This window comes from Melitaea cinxia, chromosome 17 (assembly GCF_905220565.1).
Source record: "Melitaea cinxia chromosome 17, ilMelCinx1.1, whole genome shotgun sequence".
Classification (NCBI taxonomy): Eukaryota; Metazoa; Arthropoda; class Insecta; order Lepidoptera; family Nymphalidae; genus Melitaea; species Melitaea cinxia.
In genome coordinates this window covers 2,828,196-2,855,495 of record NC_059410.1, presented here as the reverse complement: position 1 = coordinate 2,855,495, position 27,300 = coordinate 2,828,196, and the positions used below count along the sequence as shown (strand labels likewise).

The 27,300-nt window shown below is 41.0% G+C and overlaps 1 protein-coding gene and 2 long non-coding RNA genes across 3 annotated transcripts; all 3 read left to right on the top strand.

Moving 5' to 3' along the window:
- The first annotated feature begins 3,598 nt into the window (after positions 1-3,598).
- LOC123661734 (peroxisomal leader peptide-processing protease) lies at positions 3,599-27,098 on the top strand. The gene is made up of 10 exons (XM_045596678.1): positions 3,599-3,951; positions 4,301-4,464; positions 5,085-5,188; positions 7,195-7,322; positions 8,733-8,899; positions 22,590-22,696; positions 23,595-23,763; positions 24,506-24,647; positions 26,262-26,425; positions 26,959-27,098. Exons 1-10 carry the CDS (start codon positions 3,599-3,601, stop codon positions 27,042-27,044), a joined length of 1,584 nt encoding a protein of 527 aa, XP_045452634.1. The 3' UTR covers positions 27,045-27,098.
- LOC123661736 lies at positions 11,168-11,483 on the top strand. Its single transcript, XR_006744393.1, has 2 exons — positions 11,168-11,302; positions 11,399-11,483. It is a non-coding gene; the product is annotated as an uncharacterized LOC123661736 (long non-coding RNA).
- Positions 19,140-19,455, top strand: LOC123661735. The gene is made up of 2 exons (XR_006744392.1): positions 19,140-19,274; positions 19,371-19,455. It is a non-coding gene; the product is annotated as an uncharacterized LOC123661735 (long non-coding RNA).
- Positions 27,099-27,300: the final 202 nt, after the last annotated feature.

The following is a 27,300-nucleotide window of genomic DNA, read 5'->3' as shown; positions in this document are numbered from 1 at the left end:
TTACTAGTTACGTGTCAAATTATGAATTAGATTCAACATTATCAAAAAAAAAAATATATAATTTTTTAGTAATAATTTTAGAAATAGAATGCATTAGAAAAGTTTTTTTTTTACATTTCCTTTTTTTGCTGGTTGTTAAAGTTGCATGGTTTAGATTTTAGAACTTTTGAATTTGTCGTTTGTTAAATTAATTAATATTATAATTGAACGATTACGTTTTATATATGATAAACTTCTGTTTGACATAAATTACTATAAAATTTGTAGTATCACCATAATAAATAATTTAAACTTACCTTATTCGTTGTTTTGGCACAATACAACGAAGCAATGTGGAAAGAAGCGAGCGCCGTCGATGAAGGCGCTTCAGAAGACTTTACCCATGAGTTGGGATACCATCTTATATAGTTGAACAAATTACAGTCCTATTGACCACCCGCTGAATAAGCCTCATTACTTTATTCTATGGGGTGTGTCTTATGGGTGCTTTGTAATCCATCTAGCACCCTATTTTCATCCTACATCATACTACCTTGCACTATAAACCCGAACATACTAAGCAATATTTCCATTACTCTATTCACTGCTGCTTTTTTAAGATATTTGTAATCGTAGTGTGGAGTAAACCAGCAATGAATTGTAAAACTTTAAACGTGTCGTAGTCATGATTGTCGACGTAGATATTTTTATTTTCAATGTATGATTATTATCTTGATAATGAAAGATGTATCATAACTTCGTTTGAGTATGGTGGGTGTGTTTGTGAAACAACTAGCTGTATTCGCGACTTCGTCCGCGTGTAATTTAAAAAAAATATTTTTCAGTTCGCAGAGTTAGAAAATAAATAAATTTCTAAAATAAGAGTAGCCTAAGTTATCAGCTCTCTGCCAGTAAAAGTATCAGAGATTAGCTGGAAAAAAGGCAGACAAAAATTGTAAAAAAATGTAATTTTGGTAGGTATATGTACGTGTACGAATGTATACTCGTAGTGTATAAAAATTTACATTTTACCAAATCCAAATCCATATGCATTTAGTAAAAAGCGGTTTTTTTAAATATTACAAACAGACACTCCAATTTTATTTATTTGTATGGATGTGCTATTAAATCCGTTGGCGCAGTCTGTAGTGGCCCTGCTTTATGCTCCGCGGGTTGCGGGTTCGACCCGCCTGAGTCTGTGTAATATTTGTATTTATTTATTTATACACTAGCTTTTACCCGCGGCTTCGCTCACATGAATTTTTTTAATAAAAAGTATCCTATTTTACTTCTTATATATCTATCTATAAGTAGTTTTTGCGTGAAAGCGTAACAAACAGACTTTTCACATTTATAATATTAGTAGGGATGTATTATTTCTATGTATGTTCATCCTATAACATGAGCATTAAGTTGCTTAACTTAGGAACAGACGACCGCGGGTGTATTTTATAAGATAAAAAAACAATCAAAATGAGAACTCTTTCTTTTTAACCGACTTCAAAAAAGTAGGAGGTTACTCAATTCGACCGTATTTCTTTATGTGTGTTCGCAGATAACTTCTTCGTTTATAAACCGATTTTGATGATTTTTTTTTTGTTGTTGGAAAGGAGATATGCAAAGGGTGGTACCATGATAAGGAAACCAGTAGTTGATGATGGTATCCTAGAGAAAACGAGAGGAACATTCGAAAATCGTAGTGACGACTAATGTTTTTGTTAATTTTTTTCGTCAACTTACGTTGTGTTACTTGTCGATGCAATTGAAGTCGGTTTTTTTCGTTTGCGAGCAAACACAATTATTTTAAGTCAGTTAAAATATACGTTCATATGACCATTATATTTAACACCTATCTTGAACTCATACCTAAGTCCTAGTTGTAATGGACAACAATGTTTTCAAGTAGTCAAAGATGAGGCAATATGATTCAATTGAAGACAATTCGCTAGCTTTGCTCGTATTCTCACAACACCTGTTTACGATTATATATAGCCAACATACAAATGCTCATAACTGCTTTATTTATAGAAGTTATATGGTGTGACATTTGTGGTCATGATCCACTGATCATCACTATGTTAAACTTATTAGATGTCGAGAATCATGTATATGTGTGTATACATCTTACATCAATTGTAATCCATCCAATTCTGTACATTTATGTGATTTTTAAGCCATTGTTTTGAAGAGTACTCTGTAATTTTTAGGTCAACCAAATCTGTAATTTTGTTTATTTTTTTAATCTGTATCTTGGTTGCGTATCACACCGGAACTATTATGTAATTATATATTTTACTAGCTGTGCCAGCGACTTCACCCGCTCGAAATTTAACAAAAGGTTTATTGTTCATTTCACAGATTTATTAAAAAATTAAATTTCAAAAATAAAAATAGCCTAAGTTACACCTTATTACATCAGCTATCTGCTATCTCGTCAAAATCGGTCCAGCCGTTTCTAAGATTAGCCGGAACAAACAGACAGGCAAAAATTGTAAAAAATGCTATTTTGGTATATCTACCATATATATATACGCATTTAGTAAAAAGCTGTTATTTCAATATTACAAACAGACACTCCAATTTTATTTTATTTGTATAGCAGATTTAAATGAAAATTAGCTAGATTTGAGACAATACAGTGTGCAAATAGGTATATTATCAGATAATTAAAATAAGCATTTACAAACACCAGCGAACCGAACACCCTTGCAGCATTATAAAAAATAAAATAAATAAATAAATAATAATTTATAGAAATTAAAACTAATATATTGTCATAACTTCCAATTTGAGAAAGTCGCATAAGCGGTCGATCCAGGCGGCCGTGTATTTACAATTACCCGCGATTTACAAAAATTGTTTACGATAACGATGCCTTTGCGCTTTGTTTACTCACTGTTGTAAAATTATTTCTTGTGTTGATCTATAGTTTTTTTTTTTTTTTTTGTCATTGACTTCTGTTATGTTCCTATGATAAATGGCAATGCAAAATGTAGTATAATCGTATTGCCCATATCTATTAGGTATATAAATATACTAGCGACCTACCCCGGAATCGCACAGTTACAAAAACTATCAGTCATAGTTTAGTAGTAGTAGTAGTCAGTATACAGTGTTCCTCTACTATATTATGCATGTATTATACATAGAAACTTTCCTCTGGAATCACTCTTTTTACTAAGAAACAAATGAGTTCACGCCTTATTGGCACGAACTCGTGGAGGCCTATGTCGAGCAGTGGACTGTATCAGGCTGAAGTGATGACTAAAGAAAGCCTGATCAAGAACCGTTGCGTAGTTTTTAAAATCTCAGCATACAGACAGCGGGAAGCGACTTTCGTTTTATATTATGTAATGATGTTAACTGTAATGCACATGTTTCTAAATATGTACGCTGAAGAAATTTGTAAATGTTTGGTTAAAATAAAGAATTTATTATTATTATTATTATTATTAGATATACCACGAGCTGAGGGGATTATTTTTTATCAAAAAAATAGAGGGGGTGAAAACCAAAATGTGTAATCGTGAACGAAGTTCCATTTAGCGCTAAAAAATTATTAGATATTTATAATGTAGTAACATTTAATGTTATAACTAAAACTTATTTCAGATTTAAGATGGAGGTGGAAGGCGTGATGGTCTCCTACAACTACTCCGACGACGGTGAACATGCTAACATCCTAACTGTGTCCGCATCAGGCATGAAATTCTCAAAACGATGGGTACTCACACACGGCTCCATACTTTCTCCATTAAAACAAGCGGACGTCATAAAGAACGCCCGAGGAAAACCCATTTTGAACGAAGACTTCTATGACCATTTACCAGAGATTTACGTGACGTGTGAGAAATCACACTCGAAGTTTCCAAATGTGTATGATAAAGTTGAAAATATAAGCAGAGAGAGAAGTTTGGATAATGATACTGATTTCGAACACAGTAGCTATCAAGTCAGAGTGTTGACTGGGAGGTAATTACCATTATTTATTTTGGGAAGATATAATAATTGGCTTAGAACTTCATATAAATTATTATTTACCTCTGTTATTAATAATTAGATTTTAAATAGTCACCTAAATGACAAGGGTTCTTCCGAACTAAATATGCATTTAACAATTTTTTTTCGCATTAAATTGTTTGTAATATCTTGTCATTTACTACAACTTAAGATCGAATAAAACAAAATTTCAATTTAGTGCCACATTATCTAAAGTCCTACAAAATGAGAACAGCTTTTATAGAACCTTAATCAATCCATAAGAACCCCTCTCTTTTGCTGCAACTATCCATAAAAACTATGTATTTTGCTCTGGTTCCAGAATTTGTCACGTCTGGCAGTGTCCAGTTCTAGACAGATGTGTGGATGACATATTATACAGCTGGACCATTGGTCACCGAGATGGGGATATGGAGACACAGAGTCAGCTCGGAAAGGCTCTTCTTTCTGTTTTCGTGCTTGTTGACCTTGAGAGTGATAACCGAAGTATGTTTGTTGAACTTTTGGGTAGACAGAGATCCCTTGCTTCAGCCTGTAATATCCCGCTGCTGGGCTTAGGCCTCTTTTCTTTTTTATTCTAAAGCTTAATCCACCACGCTGCTCCAATACGGGTTGGCAGATTGTCCCTACTATGAGCAACGATCGCTATCAGGTGTCATACCCTCTCGGGATAAATATTTGTATTTGTACAAATCTCCCCACCGTGCTCCGGAGAGCACGTTAAGCAGTCCGTCCCGGATGTTATCATAGACAACTGATAGCGATCGTAACTCATAGTATAATATATCTGCCAACTAGTAATAGTCTAGATGAAGGAAGAGGCCTGTGTCCAACACTGGGATGTTACAGGCTGACTCTATTATTAAATCACATGTAGATATTACAATTTGTTACTTGTACACAGTTAAATTTTTAACGGTGCTTCTATATGATTGTGCCTTATTTTGCATGATTGTGTTTTTTATATCTATGGGTTCTATTATTTCATAGTTTCTTGTTGGGTCCTTTATAACGATATATTTGCACTTTCTATAATTGTAAATTAAAAGCTTCCTTTAGTATTTTGTTATAAAATTGTGTCCATAAAAACTTGTAATCCCTTCCAGGTCGCCAAACTCTAAGGCCACTTTCAGAGTTACTGGACATAGTCGAAGCGCCTCCAGAACGCGGTACCAACATTCAAGTACATTCAACACCATTTGGTTGTGAGGTGCGATAACTATTTAAAAAAAATACTAATTATTTAAAATAGGTTGTATTACAGCCGACATCAACAACAACAACATCGATAACATATAAAAACAACTTCATTGTATTAAAAAAAATTACTTTTGCACTCATAGTGAGGGCTACTAGCTGGCTGCTAGCTTAGTTAACCAGGTTCGTGGTTTCCATTCCTACCACGACTTTTTAGATATTAGATTTATCTGCATATTGTATGTCAGCCAATTCTCAAACAAAAATATGTCTTTCTAAAGTTTAATTTTTATACGTACAAAATTATATACATAATATATTTGTCATGGAGACTCATGTATAAACGGGTGTGCTTTACCCTGTAAGAGATTTCTTCCAGCACACCCAAAAAGGAACGGTTACAGACAAAAATTAAAGTATGCAGACGTACAATAAGAAAACATTAAATCATTGAAATATATATACAAATATACGCGCACACATACACACATATATAAATTACTAGCTGACCCGGCGAACTTTGTATCGCCTAACAGTGACTTTTAAGTATTATCACAAATCTTTTGTATGGGAGTATAGAAAAGTGTTTTTGAATATCATATCAAAAATTGACCGCTCCAGCGGGATTCGAACCCGCGTCTTCGACATACCGTGTCGACGCTCTAGCCAATTAAGCTATGGAACGATATACTCGCTAGAGCGAAACTTTTGATATGATGATTTTTACTTTCGGTTTAAGCGAACCGTGGCGCCGTCTATAGTGAGTTCTTTACAGAGACTCGTAACTATTCAAAGTTTCATATTACAATGAAAATCTTTGACAGGAGACGACACCATGCTATTTTTAATATGTACGATTTTTATTTTTGTGTTACCCACAATTAGGAATTCTAAACATTTTTGAATATCATATCAAAAATTGACCGCTCCAGCGGGATTCGAACCCGCGTCTTCGACATACCGTGTCGACGCTCTAGCCAATTAAGCTATGGAACGATATACTCGCTAGAGCGAAACTTTTGATATGATGATTTTTACTTTCGGTTTAAGCGAACCGTGGCGCCGTCTATAGTGAGTTCTTTACAGAGACTCGTAACTATTCAAAGTTTCATATTACAATGAAAATCTTTGACAGGAGACGACACCATGCTATTTTTAATATGTACGATTTTTATTTTTGTGTTACCCACAATTAGGAATTCTAAACATTTTTGAATATCATATCAAAAATTGACCGCTCCAGCGGGATTCGAACCCGCGTCTTCGACATACCGTGTCGACGCTCTAGCCAATTAAGCTATGGAACGATATTATATTATTATATATATATATGGAGCGGTCAATTTTTGATATGATATTCAAAAATGTTTAGAATTCCTAATTGTGGGTAACACAAAAATAAAAATCGTACATATTAAAAATAGCATGGTGTCGTCTCCTGTCAAAGATTTTCATTGTAATATGAAACTTTGAATAGTTACGAGTCTCTGTAAAGAACTCACTATAGACGGCGCCACGGTTCGCTTAAACCGAAAGTAAAAATCATCATATCAAAAGTTTCGCTCTAGCGAGTATATCGTTCCATAGCTTAATTGGCTAGAGCTTCGACACGGTATGTCGAAGACGCGGGTTCGAATCCCGCTGGAGCGGTCAATTTTTGATATGATATTCAAAAATGTTTAGAATTCCTAATTGTGGGTAACACAAAAATAAAAATCGTACATATAGAAAAGTGTTGTTTTTAGACTTTTTCAGGAAATTTAAATTTTTTTTTAATTTTTCTCTCCGTAAGAACCATCCTCGTACTTCAAGGAATATTTAAAAAAAGAATTAGCGAAATCGGTCCAACCGTTCTCGAGTTTTGCGCTTAGCAACACACTCAGCGACTCATTTTTATATTATAGATATATTAAAATCAAATTAATTTAAGAGCTGATATATTATATAATAAGATAAGTACTTGATATGATAAAAAATTAGAAATGTTATGTTTGAAAACATAATATACAATTGATCCAGGTATTCCTAAACGCAGTGACGCGCGGTTCTGTCTGCGGACTGGTGGGGAAGAGACCATCTCTCGTACTGACAGACGCGGCGACTGCCTTAGGTTCTGAAGGAGGACCTGTGTTTACTGAAGGAAATGAGTAAGTCTGGCTCAAAGTACCAATATTTACGTCTAACTGGTGTTGTAGCTATTTTCCTGCTATGATACAGGCAATTTTTTAAATCTTTATTTAATTAATGAGTTTGATCACGATCACCCCAATAGGAGAGCTGCTATACATTTAATCTCTAAAATAATCTACTTACGTCTTAATCCTATTAATACTAATTTGTATAGCATCCTTGCCTCTCCAGATGTTGGAAAGGCCAGGATACTGTTCCATATTCATCTATCGAAAGAATTTACATCAATTCTAACAAGAAATTCTGCCCTCTCTGCTTCGTTCCGGATGCATTCAGCCATTATGTAAAGCACATCTTCTATTTTGTTGTATTCTGAACAATAATAATAATAATAATACACTTTATTGTACACCAAAAACAGAAATGATAGATATCAAAGAAAGAAAAAATTTTGACAATATATTCATTGGGTACAAAGGGCGGCCTTATCGCTAAAAAGCGACAAGTTGGTGACGTAGCTTTGCCCATTAATGCGGCAAAGCTGTTTAGCGGGACATATCCGGATCGCAGCCTGAAGGCAGTTACAATTTTGGTTCTGCTCATATTGGCACCAAGGAATCGGAATCAACAAGATCCAAGATCAACCGCAAATAGTGAAATTATTAGGCTAATAGAAAAATTAAAATATGCTTGCCAAAGTCTTTATTGGAGAAATAAGAAAAAGCCTTTATTAATATCAATCCACGAATGTCTTAAAGAAAATTATTTTAAAGCTAGTAGTAATTTGGATATGTTTAATCTACAAACATGGATGACAAATTTTGACCTGTGTAAAATAATTCAATCAACTATAGAACAAATTAAAAAACAAAAAAATATATGACCTTGAATAACTAAAAACTATTTGTAATCAATACAGCAAAACTTTCCAAATCACTATTGTTTGTTTACTGATTGATCTAAAAACCAAAGCGATGTTGGAGCAGCAGTGTTTGATCAACACATGCATCCTCCGTTAAATTTAAAATATATTGTAATATTTCCATTATGCATGTAGAATTAATTGCCATTGCGGAAGCTGTGTCAAATATTAAGAGGGTTGTTTATTTAACTGAGGAAGGCACAGCAGGAATTCCCTGCTCAAAATATGGAGCAGCCCAACTGGGGAAGTACCTCGACCTTACAGAAGATCACAGCAAAATAATACTGTTTTCAAGCAGTGTTGTGTTCCTGTTGGTGAGTAAGGTGACCAGAGCTCCTGGGGGGATTGGGGATGGGGTCGGCAACGCGCTTGCGATGCTTCTGGTTTTGCAGGCGTCTATAAGCTACGGTAATCGCTTACCATCAGGTGAGCCGTACACTTGTTTGCCGACCTAGTGATATAAAAAAAAACAGTCCAGTCCCCAATGGCGTACGCGCGGTTGCAGACGGCGCTTGGTGGGCGCGGTGGTGTGCAGCGTGTCGTGGTGGCGCGGCGAGTGGGTGGGGCTGACGCTGCTGGCCCCGCTGCGCGCCGTGCTGGCCGCCAAGCTGCGCGTCCCGCCCGCGCACCCGCCGCGCGCGCCGCCCGACCCGCGGCTCGCGGCCGTGCTGGGTGCGTACTGTGTGTGTGTGTGGGGCAGTGTGTGGGTGTGGGCCAGTGTGTAGTGCCCCTGCGCGCCGTGCTGGCCGCCAAGCTGCGCGTCCCGCCCGCGCACCCGCCGCGCGCGCCGCCCGACCCGCGGCTCGCGGCCGTGCTGGGTGCGTACTGTGTGTGTGTGTGGGGCAGTGTGTGGGTGTGGGCCAGTGTGTAGTGCCCCTGCGCGCCGTGCTGGCCGCCAAGCTGCGCGTCCCGCCCGCGCACCCGCCGCGCGCGCCGCCCGACCCGCGGCTCGCGGCCGTGCTGGGTGCGTACTGTGTGTGTGTGTGGGGCAGTGTGTGGGTGTGGGCCAGTGTGTAGTGCCCCTGCGCGCCGTGCTGGCCGCCAAGCTGCGCGTCCCGCCCGCGCACCCGCCGCGCGCGCCGCCCGACCCGCGGCTCGCGGCCGTGCTGGGTGCGTACTGTGTGTGTGTGTGGGGCAGTGTGTGGGTGTGGGCCAGTGTGTAGTGCCCCTGCGCGCCGTGCTGGCCGCCAAGCTGCGCGTCCCGCCCGCGCACCCGCCGCGCGCGCCGCCCGACCCGCGGCTCGCGGCCGTGCTGGGTGCGTACTGTGTGTGTGTGTGGGGCAGTGTGTGGGTGTGGGCCAGTGTGTAGTGCCCCTGCGCGCCGTGCTGGCCGCCAAGCTGCGCGTCCCGCCCGCGCACCCGCCGCGCGCGCCGCCCGACCCGCGGCTCGCGGCCGTGCTGGGTGCGTACTGTGTGTGTGTGTGGGGCAGTGTGTGGGTGTGGGCCAGTGTGTAGTGCCCCTGCGCGCCGTGCTGGCCGCCAAGCTGCGCGTCCCGCCCGCGCACCCGCCGCGCGCGCCGCCCGACCCGCGGCTCGCGGCCGTGCTGGGTGCGTACTGTGTGTGTGTGTGGGGCAGTGTGTGGGTGTGGGCCAGTGTGTAGTGCCCCTGCGCGCCGTGCTGGCCGCCAAGCTGCGCGTCCCGCCCGCGCACCCGCCGCGCGCGCCGCCCGACCCGCGGCTCGCGGCCGTGCTGGGTGCGTACTGTGTGTGTGTGTGGGGCAGTGTGTGGGTGTGGGCCAGTGTGTAGTGCCCCTGCGCGCCGTGCTGGCCGCCAAGCTGCGCGTCCCGCCCGCGCACCCGCCGCGCGCGCCGCCCGACCCGCGGCTCGCGGCCGTGCTGGGTGCGTACTGTGTGTGTGTGTGGGGCAGTGTGTGGGTGTGGGCCAGTGTGTAGTGCCCCTGCGCGCCGTGCTGGCCGCCAAGCTGCGCGTCCCGCCCGCGCACCCGCCGCGCGCGCCGCCCGACCCGCGGCTCGCGGCCGTGCTGGGTGCGTACTGTGTGTGTGTGTGGGGCAGTGTGTGGGTGTGGGCCAGTGTGTAGTGCCCCTGCGCGCCGTGCTGGCCGCCAAGCTGCGCGTCCCGCCCGCGCACCCGCCGCGCGCGCCGCCCGACCCGCGGCTCGCGGCCGTGCTGGGTGCGTACTGTGTGTGTGTGTGGGGCAGTGTGTGGGTGTGGGCCAGTGTGTAGTGCCCCTGCGCGCCGTGCTGGCCGCCAAGCTGCGCGTCCCGCCCGCGCACCCGCCGCGCGCGCCGCCCGACCCGCGGCTCGCGGCCGTGCTGGGTGCGTACTGTGTGTGTGTGTGGGGCAGTGTGTGGGTGTGGGCCAGTGTGTAGTGCCCCTGCGCGCCGTGCTGGCCGCCAAGCTGCGCGTCCCGCCCGCGCACACGCCGCGCGCGCCGCCCGACCCGCGGCTCGCGGCCGTGCTGGGTGCGTACTGTGTGTGTGTGTGGGGCAGTGTGTGGGTGTGGGCCAGTGTGTAGTGCCCCTGCGCGCCGTGCTGGCCGCCAAGCTGCGCGTCCCGCCCGCGCACCCGCCGCGCGCGCCGCCCGACCCGCGGCTCGCGGCCGTGCTGGGTGCGTACTGTGTGTGTGTGTGGGGCAGTGTGTGGGTGTGGGCCAGTGTGTAGTGTAACGTAGTAAAATTGTGGTGCATAGCGACATCTAGTTATAGCCGCGGTATTACTATTGATCCTGGTATTGAGGTTTGTCTAGCGAAGCTTGCGGGCTCACTAGATGGCGTGCTTGGAGAGTTGCTATGTATTTGCACGGTTTTGTTTTTACATTGTTTCATATTTAAATATTTATTTAATTGCTTAGGATTTTTGTCTAAATTGTTTTTATAAATAATAATAAAAAAAAAAAATATTTATATAGATGTCTTTCGGTTTACTGTATTGGATAAATTTTTAATTTTGAGTGGCAACACTGCCAGATTAAAAGGACTTTCGCTTCGACCATGATTGGGAACGGCGAGGGAAAGATTTCACGTTTTCGTGTTTTGTTGGCCAGGTTCGCCTGCATATTAAAAATTATGTCTCTGAAGTAGAGAATAATAATTTTATTTATCTCAACAATAATGGTGAGTTAATTTCGATATTTTGGTGGGACCTTTTTCCCTTTGTGTTTGTGATAACCTTTAGGTGTCATATTAACTCGTAATTTACTTTTGTTACAGCTTCCTTATTTTGTTCATTTTGAAATAGATATTTTTATCTGATTTCGGGGATGGTGGGAACGAGAGATTACATTTATGCAATCTACTCTGGTAAGATTTTAAACCATTCTTTTAAATTTTGCATCGGTTCGATTCCGCCATTTTGACAACGTGTTTTCTTTGTTTCAGGGTTTTTTTTTTTTTGATTCTTTCATTTTTATATTTCCTTAGTATTTTATTGTTTTATTTTATTATATTACGTAACTAATTAATGGAGATATGACTTTAGAAGAAAATACACTTGCGTTACCATGATGTAGGAAAAATTTAAATATGAAAAATTTATAATTTGAAATTAAGATGGAACTTAAATGAGTTACAAACAGAACTCAAACTTAAAATTATATTTCGATTACATTCTGTCATTTTCGTTAAACTTCAATCATCGAGGCCTGGATATTTGAATTTGGAATTTAAATAAAACACTAAAAGGTATCTTTTCAATATTTTGAAAGCTGAGTCTACCGTGGATCACCAGAGCAATGAAACATCTGTCCGTATTAAAGTAGAACCTTTGGGCGGGAGATCCTGCTCATCGAAACTTCCTGTTGAAACCTTAACACCCGGTGGATGTCCAGAGCAAATTGACAATTCAAGTAATTGGTATGAATTAAAGCAGAAGAGGTACAGACTTTCTCATTATTTAGTTGATCTATGCTTATTTACAAGGTTATTTGATTTCTGGTGGTATACTCGTTAAGCTCATTATACTCGTTAAGCTCATTATACTCGTTAAGCACATTATACTCATCACGTATTTTTTTTTAATGTAGTAAATATATTAAGAACCTTCTCTCTACGACTGAGCAACCTTAGTATTTGTTTAAATTGTAATTTCTGAAGTGATGGTTTTGGGGTTAGCTAGGTAGGCTTATTTATTATATTTTGTTACATGAGGGTAAGTGTAAAAAAAAATGGAAATTAAACTACCTTAATGTTGAATATCTAGTTGGTTTATTATTTAAATCTTTTTTTTTTCCTACCTGCTTAAAATTTGTATTTGGTCCTAGCCCTAAAGTTATATCACTATTTTTTTTTGTCAACGGCACATTGTATTCCGAAATAGCCGGGCAACTTTTTCCGTCAATGTGTCGGGTGGCAAATGGCGCCCACGGATTAATTTAAATTGTGATGTTTATATACAAACATAGATGTTAGAGTGAAGCAATAAAACCCATGGTTTATTTTGAATTTTTTTTTTTGTTGTAATCACAGTTTAATATCATTTTTTTGTTGCGAGTATAATTTTTTTTTTAATGTTATCTTGTTTGATGAGTATATCACCCGTAGATTTTGAAAATACTGTAATATTAGTAGTATTTTGAGTTTTGACAATTGTCAGTGTGTAAAGAAAAAATTTTAAAAGTAAATAATTTTTTTTTTTGCATTTTGTTGGTATCAAATCATATTTGCAATTATTCATTCTTGTTTGCACTGCATATTGTGCCTTGGCATTTTGTTTATTTTTTCTTTTGGGAGGTTTTGACTTTTAAAGTTTTCCGTGAAGACGTTCTTTTGACAATTGTTAAGATTCAGTAGTTTCTTAGACATAGTTGCATTTGTATTTATTTATTTGATTAGATTAGTTACTTTTATTTGATTTAGAGGTTGGGGTTATACCATACCACACTTCAAGTTGTTTGGATAATTCTGATAATTTAGATTATGTATTTTCTTTATTTTATTCTGGGTTCATATAGAGTTATATGAACATTTCAACTGACCAATGTTAAATTGTATTTGGTATTTCATAGTAAGTTGATTGTTTTTGTTTAGAGTTATTATAATTTATACCTAGTTTAGGTTATATACATATTTTTTTTTTTGTTGAGTTGTGTATATGAAGGCTGTGCCACATTGATTATTTTGACACATAAGGCTGTATCACACCTTACAATTTTGTATGTTATTTAGTATTATTTCTTCTTTCTTCTGTATACTTTAGAAATATTATTTTGTAATGGAAGCATAGTTGTTGAGATATTATTTAGAGTAGGCTAAGTTTAAACATTTCTTTTTTTGTTTTTTTTTAATAGTATGCTTAAATTCCGTATAAGTAATTTTGATTTTGTTGAAGCTTTTGTAACCTTTTTTTTTTTTTTTTAGTAACGATAATACCACCGGGATCCATTTCTAATATCTTGGCTGTACCGATTTTTATAAATCAAAATGGAACAAACTTTTGTGCAATTTCACTCTCTTTTGAAAGACGAATTAACTTATGAGGTGTCCATTCGTTCTGAAACGCCAGCACCTACTGTGCTTGGTTTAAAGAAACAATTAAAACATTTAATAACAGAGATTCCTTCTGAATCAATTTTGGAAACGGACATTGATGCTGAAACCGAGTTGGAGGTTGTTTCTCAAAAACTTCAGGATTTAAAAGATTTAATTAAGAAATTTGAGGAAAATAAAGAGCGACATATTCTTTGTAGGGCTAAAGCTTTAGCGTCACATTTATATTTCAGAAATTTAAGAATACATTCTTCCGAGCTCACCCTAAAAGGTAAGAGGAGTGAGATAAGTTCAAAATTGGAAATTCTAATTTCAAGATTGGAACCTAACAATGATTGGGCTCAGGAAAGCGAATCTTTGACTTCAGACAGCTCCACAGTAGAATGCACTGGGGACAAAAATGTCGCCAAGTGGAAGTTAACTTACAATGGACAGGGAGACCCACGTAGCTTCATCGAACGTGTGGAAGAATATAAGAAGTCGTATGGAGTTTCAGATTCGAAGCTGTTCATTTCTGCCTTTCATCTTTTTACAGGTAAAGCTTTATTGTGGTTCAGAGGTAATAAATCATTAGTCTCAAATTGGTTAGAATTAAAAAAGTTATTTTTGGAAGAATTTGACGCAGTCGATTATGATCATAGGTTAATTGGAGAAATCAGAGCTCGTACGCAAGGCCCCGATGAACCAGTGTGTATTTATTTTTCGGTAATGTTCTGTATGTTTGCGAGATTAACGACTCAACTTTCTGAAAAACAAAAATTAGACATTCTTTTACATAACATTCGTCCATGTTATTCCGAGCAACTGGCCCTAGTAACCATAGATTCAGTAGCAGTTTTGAAAGAAAAGTGTCGTAAACTAGAGGCTGCCAAACAACGTTCTGCTTTATTTTCGGAGCCCAGTAGTAATAAAGCACTTCTAAGTTCTGAGTTTGCTTACAAACCGAATTCAAAACAAGTAAACACAGTTTCGGCGACAGCGGTTAAGGTTAATAGGAGTGAAGATAATAATTTGTTACAGTCAAAAAGAAAACTTTGTTATAAATGTGGTAAGGGTAACCACAACTTTAAATTTTGTAGGGTTGTTCCGAGGTCTCTAAGGTGTTTTTCGTGTGGATTGCAGAACTACACAGTTAAAACATGTCCAGTGTGTAGTAAGAAGCCTTTGGTCAGACCACCACTTTCAGATAAAAATCCAAAAAACTAATATACCAGGACTGTGCAGAGACACAATTACATAGTGGTGTCAATTATAATAAAACAACTTGCATACCTGACACAGTTCTGTTTTCAATTAATGAAAAGGATGTTAGACCGCATTTACAGACTTCAGTAGACAACTTAGAGATTACAGGATTACTAGATTCCGGTGCTTGCGCGTCAATTTTGGGTAACCAGGCGCACAAGGTTTTTTTGAAAATGGGTTACAAATTACATGTGGATAATGACACCACATTTTCTGTGGCAAATGGGGACCAACTCCATTGCTTGGGTTACATGTTTATTCCGATTACTTACAATTCTATGACTCACATCATTAAATTTTTTGTAATTCCATCTATTGTGGTAGATGTTATTTTTGGTTGTGACTTTTGGAAAACGTTTCAGTTAGCGCCAGGAATTTTTGATAATTTGGAATTGAGTAAGGCACCTTCAAGATTTTATAATTTAAATGTTATTGATAATGAACCAGTTCATACCATAAAATCTTTTGAATCATTAACAAACCAGCAAAAAGAATTAGCGAATTCAGTAGTAAATAAATTTTTGGATATTTCATCACAAAGGATAGGATTAGGTAGAACTAACTTGATTGAACATATTATTGATACCGGTGATGCTTTACCTATTAAGATTAAACAATATCCACTTTCTCCGGAAAAGAAAGAGGCGTTATGTAAAGAACTAGATAGAATGCTGGAATTGGATGTAGTCACTCCTAGTGAGAGTCCTTGGAATAACCCAGTGATCTTGGTTAAAAAGGCAAATGGAGACTGGAGATTTTGCTTGGATTGCCGTAAGTTAAACTCAGTAACCAAGGGGGATTCATATTCGATTCCGTACATTCCGCAAATTCTGGATAGCCTAAAAGAAGCTAAATTTTTGTCATCAATTGATTTAAGTTCTAGTTTTTGGCAAATTCCGTTAAGTGAAGATTCTCAAGAGAAAACTAGTTTCACAGTTCCGGGTAGGGGTTTGTTTAAATTTAAAGTTATGCCTTTTGGCTTATGCGGTGCTCCAGCACGACAACAGAGATTAATGGACCGGTTATTTAATCAAAATTTTTGTAACGATATAACGAATGGGAGAGTTTTTTGTTATATAGACGACATTGTGATTTGCTCTTCAGATTTTGAAACGCATTTAATTTTGTTAAATAGAGTTTTGGATAAATTAGAAATGGCTAAATTGTCAATAAATTTTGAAAAATGTAGTTTTTTTCGGAAATCATTACGTTATTTAGGGTACATGGTAGATGAATTTGGGTTACGAACTGATCCAGAAAAGGTTGCCGCGGTCATGAATTTTCCGACACCAAAATCCGCACAGGATGTAAAAATATTTTTAGGTACATGTTCCTGGTATAGACGTTTTATTAGAAACTTTTCGACTATAGCAGCCCCACTCAATAGATTAACTAGTAAAGGCAAGAACGCACCAAAATTTGAGTGGAGTGAACAAGCAGAGGTGGCATTTAATACTTTGAAAAATGCACTAGTAACGGCACCTGTGCTTGCGGTTCCGAATTTCGACAAGCCATTTAAGGTACATTGCGATGCTTCAGCTTATGGAGTTGGCGGTATGTTGACACAAGAGGTAGATGGACATGATCATCCCATCGCATATGTCAGTAGGAGTTTAAATAAAAATGAAAGGAATTACAGTGCGACAGAACGCGAAGCTCTTGCTGTCATTTTTGCAGTGGAGAAATTTCAGGCTTATTTTGGTTCAAAAACAATTACGATTATTACGGATCATGCATCGCTTAAGTGGTTTTTGAATTTGGAAAATCCCTCTGGGAGATTGGCCAGATGGGGTTGCAGATTGTCACAGTATAATTTTATTATTGAGCATAGAAAGGGTAGTGATAACGTAGTTCCGGATACCTTGTCGAGACTCATAAAGGTTGATGTGGTTAAAGTTGGACGAAGTAGTTCGGGACAACAGACTATCGTTGATGACTGGTATGACAAAATATTTAATGGTTGTAAAAATAATCCAGCCAATTTTCCAAATTTTTGCATTTTGAATAATAAATTGTTCCGTTTCAGTAAATGTAAATACCAGCTTTTGAGTGAGTTCGATTGGAAAGAGGTAGTCCATAAGAGCGACATTAATAGGATTTTGAAAGAAAACCATGCAGACCCAACTGCTGGTCATTTCGGCGTGTTCAAAACTCATCGTAGAATATCACTTCGATACTTTTGGCGCGGTATGTATAAGGATGTGGTTGATTATGTTAAAAATTGTGATGTTTGTGCTGCTTATAAGCATACAACAACAGCCACTCCTGGTTTATTAGGAAAACCAAAAGTCTGTAGTAGACCGTTTCAGGTTATTTCTGCTGATCTGGTAGGACCTTTGCCCAGATCTAGATCAGGTTTTACGTTTCTTTTTGTAGTAACTTGTTGCTTCTCAAAATATACAATGTTGTTTCCGTTAAGGCGTGCCACAGGTGCCGCTGTTGTAAAGGCGCTTGAGAATTTTGTTTTTCTGAACCATAGTGTTCCGGAAACGGTGATTGTGGACAATGGATCGCAATTCACGGGTTCCGAATTCCGTAATCTCATAAAGCGTTACAATATTCCGAATTTGCATTACACACCATTGTATACACCACAAGTAAATCTTGTAGAGAGGTATAACAAGACTGTTATGACTGCAGTAGCTGCTTTTGTGAAAGACAACCACAGGTCCTGGGATGAAAACTTGTATAAAGTCCAGTTTGCCATTAACAGCGCGGTAAACGAGTCCACTGGTTTCTCCCCGTTTTTTCTTGTCCATGGAAGAGAACCGGTACTAAATGGTTCCTTTTATAAAGACTCGGATAAGGATTACGAGGTAGGAATGCCAAGGGAGGAATATGCTGGAAATTTTGGAATTTTACAGGACATATTTCGTCAAGTCAGAGAGAATTTGTTCCAGGCTCATGCAGAGAATGCAACGCATTATAATTTGCGGCGCAGACCAGCACGTTATGCGGTAGGCGATATTGTGTGGAAAAAGACGTATACACAAAGCGATGCTGAGAAATTTTTTACAGCCAAGTTGGCTCCTAAATATGAAAAGTGCAGGGTAGTAAAAGTTTTGTCACCTCTAGTGTATGAGTTGGTTAGAGTTGCTGACAACCATCCTATAGGTACTTGGCATATTAAGGATTTTAAGAGGTAAATATTTAGCATTTCATTTTTGTGGTCTTTACTGTTTGGATATTTAAGTTTCGACTATATTCAATTAGTTTTTTTTGAGTGTGTAGTGATGTACTGAGTTAGCAGTTACATTACCATGGTTTGAATAGGGATTGATGAAGTTGATGTAAGTAAGGTTAGGATGCTTGAGATTTGAGTGTTCGTGGAAGACTAGCAAAAGGGAGTAAATAACTTGTGATGCTGATATTTACTGTCTTAAGATTTTGGCTGATTGATACATTGTATTTTTTTTATTTTTTTTGGATTTTTCCGTGTATTTTCCGTTTTGTTTAGTTCCTGGGTTATTGAATTTTATTTCAAGATTCTGATTTCAGGTCTTTGTTATGTTCAGTTCCAGGAAAACTACTATTTCTTATTTAGAACCAATTCTAATAAATAGTAGAAACTTTTGCATTTTCTTGTGATTAGTCGCTAGGAAGGGCGCACTACTACACATGATTCGATTTCAAGCATTGTCTTTTGACAATTGTATTCCGGCGGTTGGCAGCAAGGAGTGAGTCACCGTGGAGATAGCTTCATTGCATTTAACAATGAGCTGGGAGGTGATGTCAAGGTGCTCTCACTTAAGCACATTTTAATACACCGCAATATTATTGTTTTTTTTCATACATTTTTTTTTTTAAGTGTTCCGGATAGTTTAGTTGGAATTTCTTTAGTTCAGGTCTGAAACGCTGAGGGCAGCGTGGTTCACCCGGTGAACCTTTTCGTAAGGGGGGGGGTATTGTAACGTAGTAAAATTGTGGTGCATAGCGACATCTAGTTATAGCCGCGGTATTACTATTGATCCTGGTATTGAGGTTTGTCTAGCGAAGCTTGCGGGCTCACTAGATGGCGTGCTTGGAGAGTTGCTATGTATTTGCACGGTTTTGTTTTTACATTGTTTCATATTTAAATATTTATTTAATTGCTTAGGATTTTTGTCTAAATTGTTTTTATAAATAATAATAAAAAAAAAAATATTTATATAGATGTCTTTCGGTTTACTGTATTGGATAAATTTTTAATTTTGAGTGGCAACACTGCCAGATTAAAAGGACTTTCGCTTCGACCATGATTGGGAACGGCGAGGGAAAGATTTCACGTTTTCGTGTTTTGTTGGCCAGGTTCGCCTGCATATTAAAAATTATGTCTCTGAAGTAGAGAATAATAATTTTATTTATCTCAACAATAATGGTGAGTTAATTTCGATATTTTGGTGGGACCTTTTTCCCTTTGTGTTTGTGATAACCTTTAGGTGTCATATTAACTCGTAATTTACTTTTGTTACAGCTTCCTTATTTTGTTCATTTTGAAATAGATATTTTTATCTGATTTCGGGGATGGTGGGAACGAGAGATTACATTTATGCAATCTACTCTGGTAAGATTTTAAACCATTCTTTTAAATTTTGCATCGGTTCGATTCCGCCATTTTGACAACGTGTTTTCTTTGTTTCAGGGTTTTTTTTTTTTTGATTCTTTCATTTTTATATTTCCTTAGTATTTTATTGTTTTATTTTATTATATTACGTAACTAATTAATGGAGATATGACTTTAGAAGAAAATACACTTGCGTTACCATGATGTAGGAAAAATTTAAATATGAAAAATTTATAATTTGAAATTAAGATGGAACTTAAATGAGTTACAAACAGAACTCAAACTTAAAATTATATTTCGATTACATTCTGTCATTTTCGTTAAACTTCAATCATCGAGGCCTGGATATTTGAATTTGGAATTTAAATAAAACACTAAAAGGTATCTTTTCAATATTTTGAAAGCTGAGTCTACCGTGGATCACCAGAGCAATGAAACATCTGTCCGTATTAAAGTAGAACCTTTGGGCGGGAGATCCTGCTCATCGAAACTTCCTGTTGAAACCTTAACACCCGGTGGATGTCCAGAGCAAATTGACAATTCAAGTAATTGGTATGAATTAAAGCAGAAGAGGTACAGACTTTCTCATTATTTAGTTGATCTATGCTTATTTACAAGGTTATTTGATTTCTGGTGGTATACTCGTTAAGCTCATTATACTCGTTAAGCTCATTATACTCGTTAAGCACATTATACTCATCACGTATTTTTTTTTAATGTAGTAAATATATTAAGAACCTTCTCTCTACGACTGAGCAACCTTAGTATTTGTTTAAATTGTAATTTCTGAAGTGATGGTTTTGGGGTTAGCTAGGTAGGCTTATTTATTATATTTTGTTACATGAGGGTAAGTGTAAAAAAAAATGGAAATTAAACTACCTTAATGTTGAATATCTAGTTGGTTTATTATTTAAATCTTTTTTTTTTCCTACCTGCTTAAAATTTGTATTTGGTCCTAGCCCTAAAGTTATATCACTATTTTTTTTGTCAACGGCACATTGTATTCCGAAATAGCCGGGCAACTTTTTCCGTCAATGTGTCGGGTGGCAGTAGTGCCCCTGCGCGCCGTGCTGGCCGCCAAGCTGCGCGTCCCGCCCGCGCACCCGCCGCGCGCGCCGCCCGACCCGCGGCTCGCGGCCGTGCTGGGTGCGTACTGTGTGTGTGTGTGGGGCAGTGTGTGGGTGTGGGCCAGTGTGTAGTGCCCCTGCGCGCCGTGCTGGCCGCCAAGCTGCGCGTCCCGCCCGCGCACCCGCCGCGCGCGCCGCCCGACCCGCGGCTCGCGGCCGTGCTGGGTGCGTACTGTGTGTGTGTGTGGGGCAGTGTGTGGGTGTGGGCCAGTGTGTAGTGCCCCTGCGCGCCGTGCTGGCCGCCAAGCTGCGCGTCCCGCCCGCGCACACGCCGCGCGCGCCGCCCGACCCGCGGCTCGCGGCCGTGCTGGGTGCGTACTGTGTGTGTGTGTGGGGCAGTGTGTGGGTGTGGGCCAGGGTGTAGTGCCCCTGCGCGCCGTGCTGGCCGCCAAGCTGCGCGTCCCGCCCGCGCACCCGCCGCGCGCGCCGCCCGACCCGCGGCTCGCGGCCGTGCTGGGTGCGTACTGTGTGTGTGTGTGGGGCAGTGTGTGGGTGTGGGCCAGTGTGTAGTGCCCCTGCGCGCCGTGCTGGCCGCCAAGCTGCGCGTCCCGCCCGCGCACCCGCCGCGCGCGCCGCCCGACCCGCGGCTCGCGGCCGTGCTGGGTGCGTACTGTGTGTGTGTGTGGGGCAGTGTGTGGGTGTGGGCCAGTGTGTAGTGCCCCTGCGCGCCGTGCTGGCCGCCAAGCTGCGCGTCCCGCCCGCGCACCCGCCGCGCGCGCCGCCCGACCCGCGGCTCGCGGCCGTGCTGGGTGCGTACTGTGTGTGTGTGTGGGGCAGTGTGTGGGTGTGGGCCAGTGTGTAGTGCCCCTGCGCGCCGTGCTGGCCGCCAAGCTGCGCGTCCCGCCCGCGCACACGCCGCGCGCGCCGCCCGACCCGCGGCTCGCGGCCGTGCTGGGTGCGTACTGTGTGTGTGTGTGGGGCAGTGTGTGGGTGTGGGCCAGTGTGTAGTGCCCCTGCGCGCCGTGCTGGCCGCCAAGCTGCGCGTCCCGCCCGCGCACCCGCCGCGCGCGCCGCCCGACCCGCGGCTCGCGGCCGTGCTGGGTGCGTACTGTGTGTGTGTGTGGGGCAGTGTGTGGGTGTGGGCCAGTGTGTAGTGCCCCTGCGCGCCGTGCTGGCCGCCAAGCTGCGCGTCCCGCCCGCGCACCCGCCGCGCGCGCCGCCCGACCCGCGGCTCGCGGCCGTGCTGGGTGCGTACTGTGTGTGTGTGTGTGGGGCAGTGTGTGGCGTGTGGGGCAGTGTGTGGCGTGTGGGGCAGTGTGTAGTGCCCCTGCGCGCCGTGCTGGGTGCGTACTGTGTGGGGCAGTGTGTGGCGTGTGGGCCAGTGTGTGGCGTGTGGGGCAGTGTGTGGCGTGTGGGGCAATATGTAGTGCCCCTGCGCGCCGTGCTGGGTGCGTACTGTGTGGGGCAGTGTGTGGCGTGTGGGGCAGTGTGTGGCGTGTGGGGCAGTGTGTGGCGTGTGGGCCAGTGTGTGGCGTGTGGGCCAGTGTGTGGCGTGTGGGCCAGTGTGTAGTGCCCCTGCGCGCCGTGCTGGGTGCGTACTGTGTGGGGCAGTGTGTGGGTGTGGGCCAGTGTGTAGTGCCCTGCGTGCCGTACTGTCAAGATCTTTGCGCTTTTCACGCACTCACTTCTCTTCGATTACCAACCCTTAAAATGTTTTTACAACTAGGTCGGCAAACAAGCGTACGGCCCGCCTGTTGGTAGATAGCTCCAACACCAGAAACTTCACATGCACGTCAGACCAGGAGCTCTGGCTACCTTACTCACCCCACGAACACAATACTTCTTGCGAAAGGTGCTATTTGGCTGCGATCTTCTATTTTGTTGATATAATTCCACAGTCGGGCTCTAAATATTGCGCAGGATATATCCTGCTGTACCGTACCTTGATAAGAACTCGAATTTGCTATTTGAACTGGTTCAAAGATTACAAAGTCACAGTCATAGCCTACCGGCTTGTCCCCGGCGTGTTACCGTTCGTAAGCAAGCGTCCCACGTGTCGCAGAGGCGGTGGACCGCAGCACGGTGCTGGTGCGCTGCGGCGCAGCGTGGGGCGCGGGGCTGTACGTGGGCCGCGGGCACGTGCTCACCTGCGCGCACGTCGTCAAGCACGTGCGTACACGCACACAACACCACAGAACACAACACAACACCACACAACAGAACACAACACAACATAGCACAACACAGCACAACACAACACAACACAAAACCACACAACACTACTAACCCACCATATTTACATTAACCTCGTAACCACCTATCGTGCTTAGACTGTGTAAAGCACTTTAACAATATACTAATCTCTTACGCTTCGCTTCAGCCTGTAACGTCCCACTACTGGGCATAGACCTCTTTCCCGATGTACGAGAAGGATCAGAGCTTAATCCACCACGCTGCTCCAATGCGGGTTGGCGGATATATTCCCTACTATGAGTAACGATCGCTATCAGGTGTAGGTACATGATAACAACCGGGACCGACGGCTTAACGTGCTCTCCGAAGTACGGTGGGGAGACCCACAAGGACTGCACAAACACTCAGACCACGGCAAACACCTGTATGGCCAATACAAATGTTTGTCATGTGCGGGGATCGAACCCGCAACCGCCAGCGCAACAGGTACAATCCATGGCTGCAACCGTTGCGCCAACGCGACTCTCTAATCTCTTACTGTTATCTTCACTTTCAAACTACCTTATCCGGGTACTTACTACAAAGGCTTTCAAAGGATTAAATCATAATAATCGATCGAGCTTGCCATTCGTTATTCTCTGAAAGAAACCGACATTTTAAAGCTGTTTAAAAACCGTTTAAAAAATTATTTTAATAATACAATTTTGGATTAATGATTATGTTACCAATTTTGTCCGCTACGATGAAAAAGCAAGAACAAATTAAGTTTTAACAAATAGTTACACAAACAAATAACTTTTGAAGTTCAAAATTCACTATTCAAATTTTAGCTTATCTGAAAATAAAAAATATTTTGGAACTAATAATATTACAGCACGCATCATACAAAGTGTCGCTGTACTGTCAAAAAGTGAAAGAGACGGCCATAGTGCGGTACATGACAAAAGACGACAAGGCTTACGACCTGGCGTTACTCTACACGAACCCCGATCATTGGACACATCTGACACCGGCTGTTTTCGCTGAGACACCCGCTATAAAAGGTATACTTAGTGATTTTTATTGATAAAATCGAGATTTTTAAAATCGTAAACGTTTTTATATAAAATATTAATATCCGTACTTTTCAATATTATGGTGTTTTTTCTAACACTACCGTCTTTGTAAAACAAGTTTGATTCAGATTTGTTCTTTAAATATGACTTGTAATGGGGTGAAATTGGGTAAGAAGGTTTCCCCACTTAACAATTTAAAAGATTTTTCATATGTAATAATTGTCTTTACCAAAACAATTAATATATACTAGTGGTCGAAATTTGACCATAATTAATTTAAATGATAAGTTTGGATATTATTAGGGTTCTGTTGTCAGACATTACTTCTATAATAATAAACAAAAGAATACCTATGTATGCGAATGTATGTCAAATATATGGTAGTGTGTAATGTTATTTTTATTATCAATTTAATGTATTTTTATGCATAATTTTAAAAAATATATTAGCATTCTGCACTCCTTCTCTATATAAACTATTAGTGTGCGAAATATCATACTCCTCCGTCGCAATTTTCGTAAAAGGGGTACCAAAGGTTTTGATTCATAATATACCTATAGATTTCTTAAGACAGGGTACGGTGGCTGCTATGTCCACCATATGGTCCCTGTAACAATAAATATTGGTATGAGCCATACAGTTTTTGTCATGTCAAATATAAACGCCAAAACCTCTAGAGCTGTTTACTAAGTGTCTATGGGTGTCTATTTATTTCATGTTATGAAAACAGGCGAATCAGTATTAGCAGCGGGTTTCCCGTACTTCAATGAGGACAACCTGGACGATCTGAAGCCCACCGTCACGAGCGGTCATATCAACAACGTATCGCCCTCCATGATACAAACTTCGTGCTGCGTGCAGTCCGGCTTTAGGTGAGTGCTGGTGACTGTATGATATTAATTCATGGTTCATATTCTTTCATTATTTCTATTAATTTTAAAATATTTTTAATACTAGTTAGTCTTCATGGTTTTACTCGCGAAAGATCTAACTCCGTGAGTCGGAAAAAAGTGCAATATTTGTTTAGCCCTGTATTCCTTATAACTATCAAAAAAAAAAAAAATGTACCAAAAAAATTTGTGCTTCTTGAAGTTAAATGGTTATACACATCTATTCATTAATTCTAAATTTTTTTAGCATTTGGTGAAATATATAATGATTACATAGATTCGAAGTCATCTAAATTAGAACGCCGTGTTCAAATTGACCAGTTGAAGTAAGCCTTTCAGACACGCGTTCTAATTTACTTAATTTAATGGGATTATTTTGTCTGGAAGAAATGGCTAATAAGCGAAAAGTACGCCCATTGTACTACAGTCTGTAACTAATATGTACGATTTTATTTTTGTGTTACCCACACATTAGGAATTCTAAACATTTTTGAATATCATATCAAAAATTGACCGCTCCGGCGGGGTTCGAACCCGTTCCATAGCTTAATTGGCTAGAGCGCCGACACGGTCAGTCGGAGACGTGGGTTTTTTTTTTTATATAACAATATATATCCACGGGCTCATAATGCCCGTGCTTTTATTATTCCAATATTAGTTTGTTAGTTTCGATAACTTGGTACTTACACATGCAACTTAGAGGACTAATTAAACTAGACTTAGTATCTCTAATCCTACGTGAGTCCACCGACCAAAACTTTGTTTTGGTCGGAGACGTGGGTTCGAACCCCGCTGGAGCGGTCAATTTTTGATATGATATTCAAAAAAGTCTGTAACTATTTTCTATGCACGCTTGACTTAGGGGGCAAGTTGATGAATGCGTGACGAGAGCGTTACGAAAAGTGTGATCGGGGGAGGCGAACGGAAGTTGAGTGGGAGGTATAAGTTAGATGGAGCTAAAGAAGTTTTACTTCAGTCGTTTCGCTAAAGCGCAATTTTTCCTTGTTTTTCTTTAAGCTTTGTTTGTAATTTAATCGTTAATAAAATAAATAGATTTAATCGATAAAGTAGCACAGCTTCGCAAAATAGCAGCGATGATTCACTATTTCCTCAACACGAATAGGCTGTAATAACAAACCGTAAATAAAAAATGAGTGTGCTTTAGACCACACGACTGAAGCTAAACTTTTTACCCTCTCAACTTCCGTTCGGCTCACCCAATGACACTTCGTAACGCTCTCGACACGCATTCACCAGCTCACTCGCCAAGTCAAGCGCGCGTAAGGAAGTTTAACTTCAATAAGCACCTTTTAACTGAGGTAGGGCACAGCAGGAATTCCTGCTCAAAATATGGAGCAGCCCGACTGGGGAAGTACCTCGACCTTACAGAAGATCACAGCTAAATAATACTGTTTTCAAGCAGTATTGTGTTCCTGTTGGTGAGTAAGGTGACCAGAGCTATTGGGGATTGGGTCGGCAACGCGCTTGCGATGTCTGGTGTTGCAGGCGTCTATAAGCTACGGTAATCGCTTACCATCAGGTGAGCCGTACGCTTGTTTGCCGATCTAGTGACATAAAATAAAACCTCTATCCCAGCGGTGGGCCGATATTCCGCATCGGCGCGGACTTACGCGTGTCGGTGCTGGCCACGATCGTGAGCAACGCCAAGACGCAGGCCGGCGCCAGCTACCCCTACATCAACATGGCCGTGCCCACGCGCGCCTTCCTGCACCTGGTGCAGCACTTCATACTCGACAGGGGTGGGTAGCCGCCGGATATGTGACAAACTTGCTTTATTTCAATTGCGATAGGGTAGCAGGATAAATCTCAAAATCGAGAACAGGCTGAGTGGAGAAGTATCTCAATCTTACAGAAGATTACAGCAAAATAATAATACTGCTCTTAAAGTGTTGTGTTCCTGTGGTGAGTAAGGTAAAGAGAGCTGTTAGATAGTTGGGGGGGGGGGGGGTCAACAACGCCTTTGCTATGCTCCTGGTATTGCCCTGCCCTTACATCAACCTGGTGGTGCCTCGTGTAGCACTTCACACTCGACAGGCATTTCTAAACATCGGACCTGTTATAACCTGACCTATATTATTGTTCTTTTTTGAAATATATTGTGTGTATTTCATTGTTAAATTACGGTATAATCCGATTTTTTTATTATCTGTAAAATTATTCAATACGTAAGAGTACATTTATTTTTAAATTTTATACCTCCATAATATAATAAATAAGTTTAATTATACGTATAAAAAAGTTAAAGATTTTCAACACGAAATATTCCTTTCAGATGACAAGCAACTAGCTAACATAGAGAGCAACAAAGAAATGATACAATCACAGTGGAGGTTACTGCCCTATAGATCGAAAATATGAAGCTTAGTGTAATATCATCTTTGTAAATAATTATGTAAAACGTTTTAATTGAAATTAGTTTTATAGTTTACATCTTATATATAAAATTCTCATGTCATAATGTTAATTATCATACTCCTGCGAAACGACTGGACCGATTTTTATGAAATTTTGTGTGCATATCGTGTAGATCTGAGAATCGGTCAACATCTCAAAACATCAAGGTCAACATCATTTTTCATACCACTAAGTTGCAAGGGGGACGGGGATTGAGGGG

Excerpts from the sequence above, each read along its gene's own strand:
- LOC123661734 (XM_045596678.1), top strand. The coding sequence starts at position 3,599 with ATGGAGGTGGAAGGCGTGATGGTCTCCTACAACTACTCCGACGACGGT. Across the intron at positions 8,900-22,589 it reads GCGGCTCGCGGCCGTGCTGG|AGGCGGTGGACCGCAGCACG; the intron begins GTGCGTACTGTG and ends CACGTGTCGCAG. Across the intron at positions 24,648-26,261 it reads TGCGTGCAGTCCGGCTTTAG|CGGTGGGCCGATATTCCGCA; the intron begins GTGAGTGCTGGT and ends CCTCTATCCCAG.